We start from the raw sequence: 19,876 nt of genomic DNA on the forward strand, positions 1-19,876 counted from the left end.
CCATCAGGGTTCCAGGATGGTCACGGACACAGAAAAACCCCAATCACGGATAAATGCAGAGGAGGCTGTGCAGGATGAACCACTTTCTCCATCTCAAACCCGTCAGACAGCCTTGACTGGTCCTACAAACCCTCCTGTGAGCTACGCTTTGGCACCAGCCCTTAGAGGCTTTGGCCAGATTACAAAACATAGCAGGGTTCTGCTAAAACGTTTTTAAGATTAAAGAATCACAAACTGACTGCACTGGAATTTTAAGACCAACCACCTGAACACCAAGCACTCCATCAGCCACCAGTATTTGGGAGCTGAGCTGTACTGCAAAGTATTTTGAGTTTCAGAACTGAATAAATTAGAATAATCTAAGCAAAGAAACCCAAACAAATTTCCAAACCAGCCTTAGGACTCCAGGGAGCATCTTTGGGTGTACTTTTATTTTCAGAGCCTGTGAGATACCTGTGTTTCCATCATTAGGAGAAAGTTTTCCCCCTCAATGGGTAGAGATTGCAAAGGGAAAAAGGACAAAGCCATCTCTGACATGGAATGTAATCTAAAAAGATAAAATTAGCATTTACATAGCAAAGTCTGCTTCTGACTCCTCTGCCAGCACAGATACGCACATTACCTCAAATACCAGCTACTCTGAACCCTGCAAGCTCAAACAGGAATGGGCAAAAGGAAGTTTGACAACCCGAAAATCAGTAACAATTTTTTCATTAAAAGGTGACAAGCAAGCTTTTCTTTACCTACTGTGAAATACAGAGATATTATTTTAGGATGGAAGTAACTCTCATAATTAAAGGTACAGATAAGAAGTGGGAAGGAGAAGTCTATTCCAAGTATAGTGGCATTGGGTAGGCTTTCAGTAAGAGCAAGGAAAGGTTTAGGGTTTGGTTTAGGGTTTTGGGTTTTTTTTAAGGACAGCCTAATCAAGTTGCTTTTAACTGTTTTAAGGTTTTGCTGCAGGTCAGCACATTTAAGTACATCATCCTGCTCCTTCTGTCTGGAACCATCTGTAACCAGTAGGCAGGTGCTGCTGCCATGAAGAACTTTTGCAGTCTCCTTCCCATACCAACTCTGGCCTTCACCTGATGTTTGTAATCAGGTGAGAATACAACAGAATAATGCAATGATTGTGTTGTAACAGGAAAAAATAAAAAAGACTTTAAATAAACCTCCAAAATATTGTGAAATACTGACTTTTTGGTGTAGTGGCCAGTGCCTCCCTGTAACACCTAAGACTTTGCAGCAGAACTGCACTGCTCCTGCTGCTCTGTGGGAACAAATGAAAGATGCTTTTAGAGATGTGAAAACTGGAAAAAACCACAACAGGAACAAAGAGATGATGGAAGAAAGTGATTTACTGACAGAGTTTGCCCCAGGAGAAACAGAGTCCAGGACACCATGCAAATAGATGCTGATTCCTGTTCCCTCCAGACACTGCTATCACTGCATCAGCCAGTCCCTGAGCAGGCTGTGACACACGATACTGCACAGGCAGCTGTCACCTCCATGGCTCACAAGAACAAGGGAACTTTTATAAGCATCTTATAAAGGTTTTTCACAAAGCTTACATGAACAATCACTGCAGAATAAGGCTGACTCGGGATAAAGCATTGCTCAACCACTGAGCTTCTCCACTAAGTCCTTGTGCACAAATTTGCTCAACTCAATGCTTCAGTTTCTCCACATCCAGATAAGAGCTTCTCACAAAGTTTGAACAACTAAGATTAAATATTTTTAAGTCTTCTTTTCTATCAGAAGTAGCTCAGCCCCTTGCATGCACATCACAGGGTTTACTGTGGGTAAAGATCTCCTGATTAGGGAAAGTAAAATGGAAGGTTTTGACAGGGGCCTGTCATTTTAAACAAAAGTTTAGCAGGGAGGGACTTTGGACATAAGCTGGCAGTCACAGTCAGTCCTTCACAGAGCTCAGAGCAATGTCAGAGCATTTCGTGCCTCCTCTTGGCATTACAAACATGGACTTCTTACCTCACTAGTTATAGCTCTGCTGAGTAATGCCTTCAAGTACATCAGCTTCCAAAGGAGGAAAAAAAACCAGACACCCGCTCCAAACAAATCAGCTCCTGTGTGAATGAATGCTCACCTGGGACAGGAGGTGACAAAGCAAAGGCCAAAAGCTCAGTCACACACACTCTGGCACCAGCCCAGAGGATGAAGCTGCTGGTTATTTTTAGGATGGATGGAAAACAGAAGATCTCTTCTATATGCACCCATGTGTGTACTTTTTATTTGATTTTTAAAACACACCCAAGTACTTCAGAATACTCCAGCTTCCCCAAATACACCACAAGAACATCAGAAAGAATCTTACAAAGGAAAACCCTATTTGTCACCCAACACGCCCCACAGAGCCATGCACTTCAGCCTCTTCAGGTCTCCAGCGTGCAGTGCCCTCGCCTCGGATTTGTTCTCCACACCAGCACCAGGACGAAGCCCGAGCGGGGGTTCCCCAGCCCCTAGACTAGACCCCGCGTCCAGGACAGCCTGTTGTATTTCCAAGGGCGGCACCGATTCTCCTCAAAGGGCTCTCTGTGGGGCTGGTTTTGCTGAGCTGCTGGGCCAGCACGGCTCACACAGACCCCCACACGACCCGCCTCCTTGCGAGCCCCCGCTGCCCTTCCCGCCGCCGGGGCGCACCCGCGTGCCCCCAGAGCCCCCCGGGGCAGGGGCAGCTCTGGGGCGGGGGCCCCGAGCCCGGGCGCGCCCGTGGCTGCCGGAGCCGCGCGCCCCCCGCCCGCAGCGCTCGAGGCAGGGGCAGCCCCGGGAGCGGAGCGGCGCCCAGGGACCCCCGGCCCGCCGCCCACCCCGCCTCGAGGGAGGCTCCCGGCCCGGGAGCAGCCCCCGCCGTACTCACGGGCTCCGTCCGGCCCCGGGTAGCTCAGCACCAGCACGGGCAAGGCGGCCCCGCCGCGGGGCGCAGGGGGTCTCCACAGCCCGGGCGGCGCGGCCGCGGCGCCGCCTCCATGGCCGGGGTAGAGGAGGAAGAACGGCGGCGAGGCAGGGCGCGCCTCCTCCTCCTCCGCCGCTGCCGCCGCCTCCCCGGGCTCGGGCCGCCGCTCCATGCCGGGGGACAGCTCCGCTTCGGCCCCGTCCCGGGAACTTTTCGCCGGCGGCGGCGGCAGCGCTGCCCGCTCCGCCTCCGCCATCGCCGCCCCGGCCCCCGCCCCGCCCCGGCCGGGAAGCGCCGCGGCCGCCTCCGCCTCCGCCCCCGGGGGCTCCCCCCGCACCGCCGGGGAGCGGCTCGGCCCGGCCCGGGGGGAGCACGGCAGGTGACAGCCGCCCCGATAGCCACCCTCTGAGGGTGCGGGGGCTCTTACCCGTAAAGCGAAGCCAGGGCACCATCTCCTGCCTCCCCTTGGCTTTCCCCGGAGTGAGAGCTCATGGATAGCAGCGCTTTGAGATCCTGGGACAAAAGGCGACAAAGTCCAAGTATATATTCCTTAGTATTAAAACTGCCAAATACAGCGTACTACTAGGAATTTCACTTGGGAGATTCTTTCAGAAGAGAAGGCAATTAATGTGGACTGTGGTGTTGTCAGCAGGCAGGAAGCACATAAATCTGCCAGTTTTTAAAGAACAGCCTGCCTTCCGTGCACTTGGGTTAAGCTGAAACACGTTGCTGCTTTCTTTTTAAATCTCACATTAAAATTGCAAAAGCAAAGCTGTAAAGGCTACTGATTTCTGGAGACTGATTTTCCAGTGCTGCCCCAAGTCATGCAACATGTTGCAACTAATTGAACAGATGCTTTAAGCCACTTTACAAATCTCACAGCTGAATGTCTGAATTTCTACTTGCTAACAAGAGTAAAACAATGCCCAGACTGTGTGTGATGGAGTATTATGGAACACAGCTAGGAAAACCTTGATAAAATCTAAGGCAGCAGCAGATGTATTTCCATGTCAGTTCTTCAATATATTTTCCTTGCCCTGTATAAATAGAATGTTCAGGCTGTGATGCAAAAAGCATTGTCCCACTCTCTGCCACTGTACTTTTCTGCCCAAGCTTCCAAAGGCAGCCAGGCTTACTCTGGATGCTCATTGCTCCCCGAGGATTATGTCTTCTGGGTGCAGAAAAACAAAATAATAGCTCGTACCTTAGAGCTTCCTACACTTTGCCTATGTCAGTTTAAACAGGAATCATTTATGTGCAGGTGCAGCGAGGACTGACTATCCCTTGGATCACCGTGCTCCAGGTGAGCAGATGGAAAGGACCCAGAGCAGGTACTTCCATGGCTGTGAGGGTGATGGAGGTGAGACAAAGCTGTTACTGAGGTGAATCCCCACCTGCTTTAGGTGCTGCTGAGGCTGCCAGTCCTCTCCAAGCAGGACGATGGCAAGTGCCATCTCATGGCTGAAGCATTCCTTCAAGCAGGACGATGGCAAGTGCCATCTCATGGCTGAAGCATTCCTTGCCAGTGTCAGCACCTTGTCCAGAAGCAGTACTGGAAAAGGAAAAAAGCAGCATTAACCAGGACTTTGATCCACTCCTTGCTTCTTTTCCTGATCACTTGTGGTTCTTGCTCGATTTCATGTGTCCATTTTCATAGGGATTTTCAAAACCTGTTCACCACTAGGAATTTCCCTTCAGCACAAAAGAGTAGCGCAAGTATTTCTTAGAGACACTGTACAGTGTCCCCCCTCCCACAGCATTAATAATCACAGCCTTCCCGTGATCACCCATACATAAAAGCACACAGGAATGATGTTCATGGCTTTGTCCAACCTCTGAACTAACCAAGTAGACATAATGCCTGGTTAATCTTCATTAACCCAGGAGCTGTGCTGTGCCATCTGCCGGCAGGCAGGGCCGGGCTGCTGACCCGCCGCGTTCCCTCCGGCCTTCAGCCTTAATCCCAGTGTTTCTGGGAATGTGTCTGTAATGGCACACCACTTTGTTATTGCCCTTTTTCACTGCTCAGATCTAAGTCGCCAGAATTTCGCTTGCCAGCTACCCGGAGCTTTCCAAGGAAGCACAAAGCCAGATCCACGAGAGATCGTTGGCCCTTCATTTTTGCATCAAGTGTGAAACGTGCACAAGCAGGTTCTGTAGTAATGAGATCAGGGAGCACCTCTGCTGGGTATTTTCCACATCCCATGTGATACCTGTTACACAACACCATCCCTCCCCAGAAAAAGCACCTAAGCTGCTTTTTTGCCCAGCATCTTAACTCTTACTGACCTCTTGGCAGAGCCTCCGGAGCACAGCTCAGCATTATCAGTGGCAGCCTCCAATCATGATCCCAGTGGGAGTTAAAGGCGGGAAAATTCTACTTCCCTCCTCAGCGAGGCCGGGACTCTTCTCCCTGGGAAGGAGCAGCCAACAGTGTTGCTCACAGTAAGGGCAGGTGAGTAAGCACAGCTCTAAGGAGAAGACCTGTTTGGTGCATCTGAGACAGAAAAGGACTGTTCCCATCTGTCCAGCTTAAGTTTATTGTGTTTCTACCTCTTCCTTCAACAAAGAGCCTGGAAAATTACCAAAATATTCTCCAACCAGCAGTGAACAGCATGTTCCTGGCAGAAACAGGCCTGGCGTGTCCAGGTTTACACAGGAACCCCATGAAAGCACATGTCACTTGCAGAGCACAAACAGAGCACCTGCATGTTTGAATTACAGAACCTGGCCCGTCACAGGATCAAGAGCACACACTCGTATCTTGGCTTCCCCCAAGACCATCACACACACAAACCCCCCCATGATATGCAATCACATTACGAGATAAAGTAATTATTCCCCAGAAATAATTTTGCATGGAAAACTAATATGTTTCAGATGGTATGGTACACAAACCAAGGCATGGGCTCGCTGAAACCTGTCCCAGACAGAAGTCCAGGTTTTACCCAAGAGAGTTTTTGTTAAACGTCAGAAGAATTATCACTCATTCTTTTTTTACAGCCCAGATTGGAGCCATTTAGCTCCTGGCAAGCATTTCAGTGTGGCATTAAAATGCATTTACTCACCAGAAGGCATGGAAATAATTCCAACATCCTCAAAGTTTACCTGACCACTGATGACATAAACCTTACCCATCTGTAAGGTGGTCCTGTAGCAATGCTACTCAGTCCTGTAGCAGCAGACAACATTTAACATTTATCATAGGGGAAGTTAGTATGTTTATCACATAGATGGTTATAAATTCCAGAGAAGTCCTTGCTTTGCTTCTCACTGAATTCAGGAAGGGAAACAGTATTTCAGACCACATGGGACTAATTTAAGACAGCCTAAAAGTAGTGCCCATACATTTAAGACCTAACAAAGGAATTAATCAGAACAAAAATTAACTATTAACCACATCTCTGCAGCTCAACACAGGAACAGGATGGACCAGAACAAGACAGCAAAACAGAGAAGGCAAGTGACAGCTGCTGAATCCCTTTCTCAACCCACCCTCAAGAGGTCCATCCATCCCATCCCATCTCCCCATCAGTCCCACATGGCCCATTTAATTCCCTTTGCCTGATACAATCCTTGCAATCTCTCAAGGCTTCCTGTTTATAGACATGACAGCACCACAACAGAGGAAAATACCTTCAGACATGGGCGGGGTACGGAAAGGGCCCTGTGCCACTCGGAGATGGCACCTTCTAGAAAGCATCCTCCGAAAAACAGCCCACCCCACCCCCCGTTTCCTTAAGAATAAACCCCACGATATCGAGTATAAAATTTTTATTGGATTCAGTACTGCTACTCGCAGCTCTTACAAAAAAATAACTATCACTTAAGCTTCCTGCTTTTCTTAACCCCGGCCCGAATGCCAGACAGTTCCCCGGCATATCTGTGCAGCTCCCTCCGGACCTCGCGGACCTGGCCCTTACGGCGGATTTTGGCTCGCCGGAATTTCTCCCGATGCTTGACCCGGGGATTGCGATCGATCTTCCTCCTTTTGGGCGTGAGGCCTTTGTTCTTGATCATCTGATAGGTCACCCCTCTCTTTTTACTGGGATCCTCTGCTTCCGACACCGCTGCTTCTTCAAGCACATCTTCGTCTCCAGCTCTCTTCCTCTTGAGTGCCAGCTTCTCCTCCATAATCCTGTAGTATTTTAGGGCAGCCTCCTCATCCAGCTCCGACTCATCCGATGATTCAGCAGCAGCAGCAGCCTGGCCATTAACAGCTGCAGAGGCATGTTTTGGTTTGTCTTTCTTGCCACCCATGGTGAGAAACACTGAGAACTTGTTTTCCTTCCGTAGCTTCTCTTCCTTCTTGTCATAGTAGTTCCTCAGAAGCATACGGACCTGTGGGGAAAGCCTTTGATCTATAACGGAGAGGTCATTGATGATATTTCTGTACGCCACCAGCCGTTCGATGACGGGGTGACTATGAACCGGCATCCTCTTGGACTTCAAGACCAGATAGAAACTGATATTGGCACAGTAGTTCAGGTAGAGATGATACTTTGTCTGCAAATAGCGACTGCCCTTCCCCTGGGGAATAGTGCCGTCTCTGACCATTTGCAGCAGTGGGTGCAACTCATCCTTGATCTCCATGAGCTTCACCTCAAAGTCCTCCATCAGCTGCAGGAGCTCCGGGGACTCCTGCTTCAGCAGCTTCAGCTGCTCCTTCTTGGAAAGGGCCTGCAGATCCTTATCAATCTTCTGCCCCTTGCTGTCGTGGGTTTTCTGCTGCTCAGCCAGGTAGCCCTGGATCATGTCCAGACCATAATCATCCTCCCCCAAATCCCGCACCAACCGTCTCTGGATGACTTGAGCCTCCTGCTCCTCTTCCTCCTCCTCAGCATCGATTTCTTGCTGGCTCCTCTTGCCCTTGGCCTGGGCATCAGTCCCATAGTCCGTGTCATAGTAGAGCTGCTTGCGCTGGCCCCAGGAGAGCTCATGGGGGAGCTTGGCTTCCGGATGCCGCTCCTCCAAGTCGCTTTCCATGGACAAGTCCCCCTCTTCATCCTCAGCATCATTTTCATCTTCCTCACCTTCTCCATTCTCATCCTCCTCTGCGCTGTACTCCACAAAGGGATTCTGCTCGTGCGTCTCCTCATCCTCATCCTCATCCTCATCCTCATCCTCATCCTCATCACCCTCCTCCTCCTCCTCGCTGTCCTCGGGCAGCTGCAGCCCCAGCACCTCCTCCTCTTCCTCTTCCTCACTGTCCCCGGCTTCATCGCCGCTGTCCAGGGCGGCCATCACGGCGCGGAACTGCTCCTCGTGGAAGCGCTCCACATCGTCCGCCAGCTCCTCGGGGCCGGCGCGGCCGCCGGGCGCCTCGGCGGGCTCATCTGCGGGCTCATCTGCGGGCTCATCGGCGGGCTCGGCCCGCGGCCGCAGGACGGTGCCGCGCCGGGTCCGCATGGCTCCCACCGCCGCCTCCGCCGCGCTTCCCCTTCCGCTGCGTCCCTTCCGCTCGCTCCCGAGCCCTTCCTGTTCCAGGGCCGGAGCGTGTTCACGCCCCCGGGGAGATGGGGGATGCCCCGGGAAGCCCGCGGGGAGGAGGGGCTTCAGCCGTGGCAGCTCTCAGCAGGTGATAATGCCACGTGGAAAAATAAAGAAAAAGCCTTTTGTGTCCTCCTCAGGGATTTTTCTTCCTCTAGAAGTCCAGCCACGTACAGCTGCTGTCTGTGCCGTCATCTTACAGCAACGAGGAAAAAAACATGGAAAACACACCTGGCACCTGTGTCCTTGTAACCAAGACTTGGTACTCAGTTCCCTACGACCAGATGAAACTCGGAGGGAAGCAGAAGTATTTGCAAACCTCCCTGGACACTTCCGAGGTGCACACATGAACTCTCCGAATCTTTCCCGTCACCGAGTCGCACTTTTACAGGATACAGGCAGCTGCGGCAAGAGCCGGGCCTGTTCCCGGGGGCTGCGGGGCAGCTTCAGGCTGCACAGCTCGGCAGCTGCTGCTTCATCGCCTCGGCACTCCTTGAATCCATCCCCTTGTGCCAAGAGGTGCATGTGTCCCAGAAAAGAAGCGATTCTGATTTTTCAGCACCTGGGGACCCCTCACTAGGCGGGCTTTTAATGCAATCTCTATACTTGCCTCTGCATTCTCATCCTGTGTTTTTGTGGGTCTGTCAGCCATGACAGAGCACCAGCCCAGCCTCCCACCCTTCCCAAGGGAAAATGACATTAATACTGAGCCACAGGGAAGCAGTCTGCTTTTATGAGCTGCAGGCAGCCCTGCCACAAGAACGGAGTAATTAGACACAGGAATTAGTGTAGTCCAAACTGAGAAACCCAAGGCCTGATAAATTAGGCACACACGTCCCGGCAAGAGCAGTTCTGTGTACAAGTGCAGGTGCTTTTCTCTCACCACAGAACAGGTGCGGGTGTATTTATAAATGCTCCTGTCCACCTTTTTGTGGAAAAAAACAGGTCAAACAAATATTCAAATTAGCTGAAACAGGGTGGGGTGCCCAGCTTTACTCACTTTCTTGGATTCTGATCGATCTGGTGGCAAACAGGTCTCAGTTTTGACTTTCTGACACACTCAGCCTCTTCACATAGTCACCCCTGGGTAAAAACTTTCTTACACAAAGACAGGTTTGGCCTCAGACCCCTTTTCCAAATCTGTCCCAGCCATTTTTCAGGCATCACCTCCCTGGATCCAGGCTTGTAGAAGAAAGAGCAACAAGAATAACGTGGGTCTGGAGACACACAGCATCCCTTACATTTGTTAGCTATACCTCGGTGGAAATCCTCACTTGATACTTGGCCACTAAATACAGGTGTCCCTGGTGATCAGGCTTTGTCATCTGGCTGCTCAGTCCTGCTGGCTTTTTGTGTGAATCCATGCAGAGACATCTGCAGACAGTTCCCCAAGTTGAAATTCCAGATAACTTTTGTAGCTGTGACTTAGAGAAACCCAGGCCTTTCTCATGTCCCTGACCTTGATAGTTTCCATCTTAAGTGTCCTAATTTTTTTCAAGTCTGCCCTGTCAAAAATTAGTGTACTAACTTCCACTTGGACTCTCTTGGATTTAAATGGAATTGACATGTCTCCCAATCCAAAGTTAATTTCCACGAGCAGGAAGCAATCTATGTCTATTCAAACCTTCTCCAGGACTTAGTGAAAACATCATCCACTTCTGGTGAAGCTGGAGATGATCTCCAGCATGAGTTAGTTGTTCCAGGAGTTGCTCAAGCCAAACCAGTGTGCTGTAAGCATCAGGGAATCACTGCTACCAAGACAACAATCAGGGAATGCTGCTGGTCTGTTTAGATGCACCACTCTCTTGGCTTCCCAATGAGAAAGGAGGAGCAAAGAGAAGCACAGAGCAGACTGCTCATGGATGGCGTGTTATGTGGAGAGGCCCTGTGCCTTGGTGTCGTCCTACTCACCCAGCACAGCAAGGACACACAGCAGCAACTATTTTGCTCACTTCACTCAGGCACCTGCCCAGCTTCTGACCTGGAAAATCCTAGTTCACCATGTCCAAGGCCAACTGGAAGCACAGGACATGTGAACGGAGACTGAAACCACAGGGCTGGTTCTCATTTCTTTTCCAATTCTCCGTTATTCCATCTCTAGCCTCTGCCCTGCAGGGAGGTTGGGAGGCCAGCTCCCCACTCAGCCTCTTGCCAAATGCCTGCTCAGCCAGATAAAATTCCAGAAGTCATCCAGTAAAACAGGAGTAATCCATAAAAGTAACGGTCCATAGCATAAACCTTCCTCTCAAGAGCTTTCTAGCTAGAAATCCCCAGAGCCATGCAGGTGGCTGAAGGGACTGAAAATAGCTCTCATGTCATCATATCCAGACCAAGGGACTGTACACACATGTGTAGATTTAGCAACCGAAATCCAGATATGCTGAGCACCAGCAGCCAGGGAAAACCACCAAAGTGAACAGAAAGACACAGATATAATTCTGCTCAGTCTTTGCCTTGACATTTGAAAATACTCTCCTTGCATTTTCCCAGTGCCATATTTTTATTAGTGCAGCTTGGCAAAGCAGATCAGAGCCAGCCTCCCTTGCATGTGCTCTGTCCTGGTGCCAGCGCTCTCCCTTCTTGTATAATTCTAGAAAAATTCTTACAGAAAAGGGTGACTGAAACAAACAGTACTTCAGACAGACATCCCTATAAACCCAGGTGAGCCGTTTTATTTTTTACCTTCTTCCAGAAATGGGGCACAGGGAACCTCTTGCACCTGTCTCAGAGAGAGGGCTGCATAAAAGTGTTAGCAATGCTTTCTGGGGTGGGGAAAAGAAACACCCCCAAATTTTTTCTCTGCTAAAGACAGATCTCTAACGAGAACACAGGGTTTGTAAAGAACTATGGCAGAACCCAAAGCCCTGCAAGGAGCTGGGCTGTGACCCATCATCCCCCCACGTCCCATGCTCCCCTTGCACACGAGTGCTGCTGATGTAACCTGAAAGCTCGTTGCATCATGCAGCTGCAGGCTGAGGGGTTTGTGCTTGGGGGAAAACCTCAGGGCACAAAGCCAGGGGGCCCGGAACAGTTCTGGGCTTAGGGAGCCAGCCAGCAGGGTCTGGAAAAGGAAAGACAGCCTGCAAAGTGACAGGAACCAGGATGCCTGGCAGCATTGCCAAAAGAGTTCAGCCTCTTGAAGAAGGCTGGCAAGAGCAAGCAAGCCCTTGCTAAGCCTGGGCTTCCCTTAAAAAGTGGCTTTTTCTGTACAAGATACACGCAAATGCTGCAGAGACAGCTCTGGCCATTATAGGCTACATTGCAACATTGGCTCTTCAGAAGTTACACAAATGATCCCAAATCTGGGACAAAAACAAAAAAAATCCCAGGCCTTCTCCAATACTGCCCTCCATCAGGAAAAGTCTGCATCCCCAATACCCCAGGGTTTCCCTGGGACCTGACTCAGGACCTCTCATAAACACAAATCCCATGGAGTCCCCTTGCCATTCACAAGGAAGTGAACTCCTCAAAGCAGGAGCTGCAGTTGCTGTGCCTCTTTCACCCCTGCCCTGTCACCTTTCCTGCTTTGACTGCAGGCTCTCTGGGGGCAGGTCCAGCCCTGGTTTGCACACAGATGGTCCAAACAGGATTCTGATTTCGAAGCCTGAAGTGTTTTTTTAATAGGACTCACGGGATTTTTAAGTCTGATTTCTCAAAATTAGGAGCCAGAGCTGTGGGTCTTGGACTTTTGTACCTTCCACCAGCCTGATGGCAAGATGTCCCCTAAGGGTTTGGGTGGTTTTGCACCTCCTTGTACTCAGCAGCTCTGTTGCCTGTTGGTGAAGAACAGAAAAAAGCACAACAAAAATGCAACCCCCTGCTCCCTTCCCCTCCGAAAGCCAGAGGTCTCGATGCATTAACACACCTGGTTTCAGTCCCCAGCCACATTTTCCAGTGTTGGCTGGGCTGTTTATTTTAGGAAACCAATTTGCACACGCCCTTATAGGCAGAGTCAGGCTCTCCACTCACATTCTTCAAAAGAAGGGAAGGCGAGATGAAGAGCTCTTTGTTGCTGTGCACGGCCTTGGCCGTCTCCTTGGGGATCGTCCTTGTGGCAGGTAGGTGAGCATTGAAGAGATGGAAAATTGGGATTAAGACATCAATGGCAGGCTTTGTGTAATTTACCCCAAATTACTCTAACAGTCAGAAGTCAAACCTCAAAGCCTGCTCAAGCAGCCGTGCTTTAGTGGTGCTTGGACACCTCAGGGTGTTTCTGCATCAGAGCTGTGTGGTTTTAATTGCTGCCTGGAGGATAAAGGGATGACTAGCTCCAAATTTAAGACTTGATAATTAGCCATTTTTTATCAGGTTTCTGAAGCAATAAACTGCAAATGTGCTTGCTTGCTTTTCTGCAGTCCTAGGGAGCTTGAAGGCTCTTACCTGCTAGATCTAAAGGCTTCCAAAATCTTCTGGTAATCCTGTCGTATGGCCGCAGCCAATTTGTTCTGATTAAACTGTAGTTTGTTATGTGACTCCACTGAATTTCTTGGAAACTCTTGATTTCAACTGAGCTCAGCCTGTCCTCCCAGCACACTCCTCAGTGTGGGTCTCAGGTCTCTACACAGTCTGAATCCATCCTGCTGCACATGGTGGATCTGGTCTGCAGGATCGAATCGGTGCTCAGGGAAAACCATCCCAAAAGCACAGACAGCTGCATCCCTGCATCTCCTGCAGCTTTTGGAAGAGGGCTTCTTATTGCTTACCCCAGGCAATTCTGTTGGGCTTCACGGTGTATCACAGGACAATGAAATACTGGAAGATGAGAAATTTTGTCCAAAACACAGCCACATAAGTAATGAGGAGGGAGGGAACAGCTTAGGGCAGTAACTCAGGCACCAGGAAATCCAACCTGCAGACATTTAGAACAGCATTAGCAAATTTTGCATTTAAATACCTTCTCCCCAAGGGGACTTTACTGAGTGACACATGGAGATACTGCTGATAAAATCACATTTTTTGAGCCTTGTAATCTTAAATGAAAAATTGATGGAGCACCAGTAATTTGAACAGTGAAACCAAGAGCATAACACAAGGAATTAAATCAGGGCAGTATTTTTAGAGCAGTCAGAAAAACCTGCATATGCATAAGATTGTGTTAATCTAATTTTAGAATTAAAGCCTGCTCTCATAGGTTTTGGGACAACCCGAAAGCCAATAGGATCTGACTTGAACATTGGCTTTGGATTAAGGGTTTGGGAAGAACTGCACACAGTGTTATGTGGAATGCAGCACAGACAGCAGAGGAGGACCTGTGTGATGGACAAGAAGCCAGAGACTTCCCTTGAGCCAAAAGAAAGGCCAAGACAAGGAGCCAGAGACTAGGGAGGCTTTTCTGGGAGGCTTCTGCATCAGAGGGAAGAGCTCATATGGAATGATGAGTTGGCAGAGAAGAAGCTTGGAGAACAAGCTAGGAAAGTGATTTCCTTCCCAAGCTAGACACTCCATAGAGAATCTTATCCAGCAAGTATACTGCTGCCAGAGGCCACAGACAGCACTTGTAACCAGCAGGGCAACTCTAGGGTCACTGAGGCATCATTTTACACAAGATCGGTACCTTTTCACAGTTATGGTGCCTGTAACAATCTCAGAAAACCTTGAATGGAAGCAAACGAGACCAGGATATTATAGGGGAAGGAAGGACCAAAGCTTTTAAGTCCAAGTGACTCCAAAATCCTTTAAAGACAGGATTAACACAGATGTTCTCAGCCTGTTTCTTTTTTCTCTCTATGATTAAACCGAGGGACAACCAGAGCAGGCAAGTCCCCAGAACTGAGCTCCATCTGAGCCCAATACACACTGTCCCCATATGACAAAAATCACTGGGTCTGGTATTCTAAGCAGGCTGAAGGTGCTTAGCAAGAATGATGCTGCAAAGTGATGCCTGTGAACTTGATTTCAGCAGCATTTAGAAATCCAGAGGGATGTAAAAACAACACATAAAAGCAAGGTTGGCTTGTTGCGGGTGAAGAGACCAGAGTCTGGGTTGGGGAAAACAAACCAGCAAAGAACGAACTATTTCAAATCCATCTACTCACAGTAAAGCACCATTGCACTGCATCAGGAAAATCCCAGAAGTCTCTGGGTGACACCTGGCATGTTTTAGCCTGCTTTGACTGAGTTTCATATCGAGTAGCATGCCAGAAGCAGCAGTTTGGAGAGGTAAATCAGGACTGGAGTTTTCCCTGCAAACCACAAGCATCATCAGGGCCACCTGCCTTTCCCTGCCAGTCAGGGGGCTGCCTCCTTGCTAGTGCTTTTTGGCATCTGTTACCCCGGGAACCTGAAGGACAAGATACCACTCAAGGAAAACTGACACATCTGCCACACTGGCAAGGTCAGAGACGTCTATTTAGAGGTCAGATCCAAACTGGGGTTTGGACTGCTGGAACAGTCTTGGTGCTTGACAGAGGAACGGCTTAACCAATTCCTGGTGAAAGAGCACTTTAGTCACCAGCTGTGGCTAAAAATCTCATTTTACAAGCAATTCCTTCATGTTTGTTCCTCACCAACCAAAGCGTCCAGGTTCCTAATCTTGTCCTTTCCAGTCCCACCACGTCCACATACAGCAGCACACTGAGCTGAGCAGGAAGACAGCTGAACTCATCTTTGCTAAGAGAATCACTTGTACCTGCTGCAGCCTGGACTTTAATTAATCCAGGTGCCTTAGTGGTGCATTCCTGGCATTTTTGTCCCTTGGCGTTCTGCTAGAGCAGCTTTCAAGGATTTTGTTCTTGATTCTGGGATTCTATATCCTGTGCTTGCAGGTTATCCAGTGGGCCCCAACAATGCGGAGTACGTGCTGGTCAATAATAAGTGTCAGTGTGTAACAGTGACCTCAAAGTTTGTCCCCTCCAAAGAAAATCCCGATGAAGAAGTCCTGGAAAGAAACATCCGCATCATGTAAGTGGCAGCCAAGTATTTCACGGAGATGGTGAGCAGGGGATGCAGTGTTATTTGAGTTTTCTTTGCATTGTTTCTTATGTCCCAGCACTGATGAAGCAAACAGCTTGTCACATGCACTGCTTTCTGTGGTATCCTGAGTATTTCCCTTTGCTTAGTGCTTTTCTACCTCACATGAACCTCTCTGGTGTTTGTCCCTTGAGATACAAAAAGCATCTCCATGTTTTAAGCAGACCAGTAGTAACTTCACGAAATAGGCTGGGGAAGTAGAGCATGACCTGTCAAAAGTTGATCTAACCTGAAATCAGATTGGGCACATGACACTGGATTGGCTTCCTGACCTGACAGAAAGCCTGGGAAAATAGTTAGTGCCTAAACTATCAGTTTAGGCCTAAACTGATAAACTATCAGTTCATGCCTAAACTATCTGTCTCCCATGAGACAGAGCTCAGTTCAAGAGTAGTACTTTTTCCTCTCCTCTCCTCTCCACTCACACAAACGCAACAGAAGTGTGTGTGTCTCTGGGAAACAAGGACCAGCTTAAGCCCAGAGCTGCAGGAGCTCTGGCAGAGCTCACAACAGGAGAACCACTAGTTAAACATCGCTGTCCATCAGTCTCAAGCATCTGCCAGCTCAGAGTTTAACAAATGTTAACACTATCTATCAGTCCTGTCACCTTGCAAGTGGCACTTACATCAATTGCTACAGTGCTGTTGGGGAGGGTTGTTGCCTTTGAGGGTGCAGAGGACCAAGATCTCCTGTTTCTGGGATTTGATTCGGAGAAGGGTCAGAATGAAAATAACCTGAAGAAGAAGATGAGAGTTTAGAATTGCTCACAACAGAGCAGACTCTGTTTAATAAGCAGTTTTCATGAGAGTCATTCTCTTCCCATCTTTGCAGAGTCCCCCTGAAGGCTCGGGAGAACATCTCTGACCCCTTGTCCCCGCTCAGGACCACTTTTGTCTACCGCTTGAGTGAGCTGTAAGTAGTTTTACTTCCTAACTTCACTTCCCAAGACTTAACCCACAGCAGCTCTAAAAGATGCTTGAGGGCCAGATGTTCCCCTGGAACTCCTAGAAAGGGCACAGCACTCCTCTGGCTCTAGCTGCAGATGAGCAGGGAACATTTGGGGTTCGGCAGGGGCATCTTTTCACGTAACTCCTCACATTTGTTCTATTTTCCATCTCTTCCAGCTGCAAAAATTGTGACCCTGTAGAAATTGAGCTGGCTGGGGGGATCCACCAGGCCCAGCAGGGCAACTCCTGCGAGGAACCGCAGACCTGCTACACCTACGACAGGAACAAGTGCTACAGCTCCCCTGTGCCACTCCTGTACCACGGGGAGGCGAGGCAGGTTCCAGCAGCTCTGACGCCGGCCTCCTGCTTCGCCGAGTAGCTCGGCTCTCTGCTGTGCTAGAGCCTTGGTGTCCCCCTGTTCCTCTCCAAAATGTATGTGTAGCACCACAGTACCGGGATGACAGCACCCAAATGCCAGCTCCTACAGTAACCCAACTTGTCTCCTCCCATTTCCAACCTCAGACTCGTGCCATCTCCCCAGAGCAGCTCCTGGTTGTCAGACTCCCTTCCCACGTCCCTGGCACGTACCTGCAATGCCATTTTGTATCTCAGACCACACAGAGCAGATCCCCAGCAGATGTAAGGCAGTCATTCCCTTGATGTCAGGAAAACGACACTGATTTGCAGCTCTGGGGAACCTGTCTTTTTCAGTCCCTTGTGTGTCCTCCCCCCAGCAAGGCTGCTACAGACATCAGCAGGAGTGTCTGTGCCCTTCCCTCCCTGAGCAATCTAAAGCAACCTCTGCACAATCTTCATAAAATGCCTTTGATGACATTAGCAGCATTTATGCCCCTGAAAGAGAGTTGTAACACCATATTTGAGAGAGAAGATGAGGGACCCTTCTAGCACTTGGGCATCTGCAAGCTTCCAGTTCTCACAGATTCAGAGAAGATCAAAAGATGCTGCTACCCTGAAGTGTTTTGCAAAGTTGCCAAGCCCTCAGCTGTGCCAGGAATACTCAACTCTTCTGGGAGATGTTGGGCATTTCACTTTCTCCACTGCTTTACTGATACTGATGCCTTCTTCCAGCCCTGCTTCTGGTTCAAGTGGTGGGAAAAGAAAAAAATCAAGTTGGCTCAAATTTCTTTTCTTATTCCTCATTTTGCATTTAAAACCTCAAAAAATTCTGTGAAGGGGACATAAATTGCTGGAGTGGGACCCTAGTTCAGGGTTCAGAATTGGAGCAATGAAATAGCAAAAACCTTATTCCCATAGTAGTAGTTTTGTTAGTGAAACATTCAATAAACTTTTTTCTGCATCAGTCTGTGTGTTCTATTCCAATTCAATAAGAAGGCATGAGAAGAAGCGAAACCTATAATCATATTCTTTTCTCTTTCATAATGAATCAAACTCTCCCTAAATAACTGCTTATGTTTACAGGCAAAGCCTCCCAAAATACCAGAATAGAAATATTTCTATGCACTTACAGAACTTCTGACAGATTGAGGCTGAACTGGTTTATCATTTTAGGATCAGCTCTGCATCACTGAGCTGCTTTGAGGCCCTGGGAATCAGTGCAGGGTTAGAGTCTCAAAATCCAAACATCACCTAAATTAACTCTTCAAACTGCAATCCACAGATCAGAAGTTTTCATCACCTCTGAATAAAGTACTTTTAAGACAGATCTGGGGGATATTCTTTCACATGAAAGGTGTCTGTCCTAAAGAAGAAATCTTTTGGGACCAAATTTTGAAGAGCAAAGGGGTAAAAAAGGATTGACACAAATTATTCTGATGTTATGTCAGAGTTATGAAAAATGCATTTGTAAAAATACCATTTTCCCCCTCCTTCATGCAAAAATAAGCCAATTCAAATAAATGCCAAGAGCAAAGAGCCTCTTGGCAGACTAAGTATTGCAGCGGGCACATAAAACTCACCAAAATTTGTCTCAAAGACATTTTCATCTTCAAAATCCTGGTGTTCCCCGGTCTCAGAATGCTGTGACATTACAAGTTACTAGGTTACAGCTATGAAGTAAAGTCTGAGAGGGAGAAATTAGAGTTCTTTTCCATGTCACCTCTTTAATCCTCATAAGACATGGAAAGGTATTAATTGGGGTACTTAAGCAGCCTTTAAAAAGCCAGTTTGTCATTTCAAACAAACTTTTGCTATTCAGTTACTACTGAGAACATGCTGGGTTTGACCTTTAAAAAATTATTTGCAGCAAGTTCCTCCCCTCAGAGGAAGAAACGTTTGTGTTTCAGGCAAAGGAATGCCACAACAAGCAAATCTGAGGCTGAAAGTCCTCTGGTTCCACACAAATACCTCACATCAGCACCATCAGCTGGACTGTTCTTCTCCCCCTGGAGCTGCAAGTGACTGTGCAGTTTGTCAAGCCACTCCTGTAACATAGCCCTGTTCCCTTGAACAAAACAACACAGTTCCTATATCTCAAGTCTGCAAATAATTTATGAGTCGTGACCCAGAAATAAATATTTCTGTTGGACTTAGAGATCTGATTTTTTTTAAAAGGAAAAGAACATTGTCCCTGTTCTCAATTACAAAGTTACAAGTATTAAGTCCAGGAAGACAAATTCCCTACAGCAATTGAAGGCCAGGAATTGACATGGAGTTTAAATGAAGTGTTGGCAATCAAATACTTTAAATGTGTTCAAATAAAGCCTCCTGGATGTTGTAAAAAACTTGAACTCTACAGGTTTTGATGGAACATGAAACCAGGGGCTGATTGCAGCAAGGGCAAAAGAGAGCCAGGAGCTGCCCATCTCCAAATTCCCAACCTAACATCAAGTGCAATTCTACCCCATCCGTGAACTCCACAGCCCCAAATACTGCTTAACTCATTGAAAAAAATTAAGAAATACAGTGCAGAGAAACATCTTAGTGCCCTAATAGCAACTTTAGTAACAGCTTCCCCTTTTTTTGGTTTCTAATGGAGCCTGATTGACCTTAAGAACAAAACCCATTCTTTCAAGTTGGAGTGGTTTGGGGTCTCTGTTTTGCTTCTTTTAGGGCATGTTTAATTCATGTAGCAACTATGCAACAAAGGGAGAACCTTCCAACATACTGTCACACAAGAAGTCCCTACAACAGGTAATCATTCCATACTGGAAAATAATTAATGTAAAATGAAGGAAAAACCCCTAACTTGTTCTCTATAATCCCAACAACAGACACACCCATGTTTAGAAGTTTTGAATAGAAAAAAAAAAAGATGCCTTAAAGAAGAAAACCAGCTCTTCTCTTTTAATTAAATACAATGTAAAAAAACCTGTCAGCTTCTTATTCTCAAAAAAGAAAAATTAAAGCCTAGTAAACACACATAGAGCTCAAAAAATTATGCAAGCAAAAAACTTTGCCGCTTATTCCATACCTCAACCAACAGTACTTCTTATAAATTCCTTGCTTAGCGTGTTAATTAAGCAAAGGTACATAAAATGTGCTACTTAGCTCACAAAGTGACATAAAAAGTCAAACTGACAGTTTTTTCCTTTATATTAGCAATTAGGCTCACTAACACAACCCCACCATCCCCAAACAA

At 48.0% G+C, this 19,876-nt stretch overlaps 3 protein-coding genes and 1 long non-coding RNA gene across 13 annotated transcripts in view; 1 reads left to right on the top strand and 3 right to left on the bottom strand.

The window, feature by feature from the left end:
* RUFY3 (RUN and FYVE domain containing 3) overlaps positions 1–3,424 on the bottom strand; it is a 31,837-nt gene extending 28,413 nt beyond the window's left edge. For 5 of the 6 annotated variants that reach the window (XM_069012386.1, XM_069012385.1, XM_069012392.1 and 2 more), the window contains exon 1: positions 2,876–3,176. In XM_069012386.1, coding sequence (XP_068868487.1) covers positions 2,876–3,167 — 292 coding nt within the window. In that variant the 5' untranslated portion in view covers positions 3,168–3,176. Of the gene's footprint in view, positions 1–2,875; positions 3,177–3,338 lie in introns of those variants that run through there. The other variant, XM_069012388.1, reaches the window with a different exon arrangement.
* A 3,246-nt stretch (positions 3,425–6,670) lies between these two features.
* On the bottom strand, positions 6,671–8,470 carry UTP3 (UTP3 small subunit processome component). Its single transcript, XM_069012396.1, has one exon. The coding sequence runs from the start codon at positions 8,318–8,320 to the stop codon at positions 6,734–6,736; it is 1,587 nt and encodes a 528-aa protein (XP_068868497.1). The 5' UTR covers positions 8,321–8,470; the 3' UTR covers positions 6,671–6,733.
* A 3,520-nt stretch (positions 8,471–11,990) lies between these two features.
* Positions 11,991–19,861, bottom strand: LOC138109269 (uncharacterized). 5 transcript variants are annotated; one of them, XR_011150379.1, is made up of 6 exons: positions 19,709–19,861; positions 15,996–16,104; positions 13,105–13,250; positions 12,782–13,001; positions 12,267–12,449; positions 11,991–12,174 (listed from the first exon to the last, which is right to left on the bottom strand). It is a non-coding gene; the product is annotated as an uncharacterized lncRNA (long non-coding RNA). The 5 variants fall into 5 exon arrangements; XR_011150380.1 differs by lacking the exon at positions 15,996–16,104 and adding an exon at positions 18,255–18,315; XR_011150382.1 differs by lacking the exon at positions 15,996–16,104 and having other exon boundaries at positions 12,371–12,449.
* JCHAIN (joining chain of multimeric IgA and IgM) lies at positions 12,377–17,638 on the top strand. Its single transcript, XM_069012400.1, has 4 exons — positions 12,377–12,459; positions 15,166–15,301; positions 16,202–16,282; positions 16,495–17,638. Exons 1-4 carry the CDS (start codon positions 12,396–12,398, stop codon positions 16,694–16,696), a joined length of 483 nt encoding a protein of 160 aa, XP_068868501.1. The 5' UTR covers positions 12,377–12,395; the 3' UTR covers positions 16,697–17,638.
* Positions 19,862–19,876: the final 15 nt, after the last annotated feature.

Source organism: Aphelocoma coerulescens, chromosome 4, assembly GCF_041296385.1.
Source record: "Aphelocoma coerulescens isolate FSJ_1873_10779 chromosome 4, UR_Acoe_1.0, whole genome shotgun sequence".
NCBI lineage: Eukaryota > Metazoa > Chordata > Aves > Passeriformes > Corvidae > Aphelocoma > Aphelocoma coerulescens.

Excerpts from the sequence above, each read along its gene's own strand:
- JCHAIN (XM_069012400.1), top strand. The coding sequence starts at position 12,396 with ATGAAGAGCTCTTTGTTGCTGTGCACGGCCTTGGCCGTCTCCTTGGGG. Across the intron at positions 12,460-15,165 it reads GGGGATCGTCCTTGTGGCAG|GTTATCCAGTGGGCCCCAAC; the intron begins GTAGGTGAGCAT and ends CTGTGCTTGCAG. Across the intron at positions 16,283-16,494 it reads GTCTACCGCTTGAGTGAGCT|CTGCAAAAATTGTGACCCTG; the intron begins GTAAGTAGTTTT and ends CATCTCTTCCAG.
- UTP3 (XM_069012396.1), bottom strand. The coding sequence starts at position 8,320 with ATGCGGACCCGGCGCGGCACCGTCCTGCGGCCGCGGGCCGAGCCCGCC.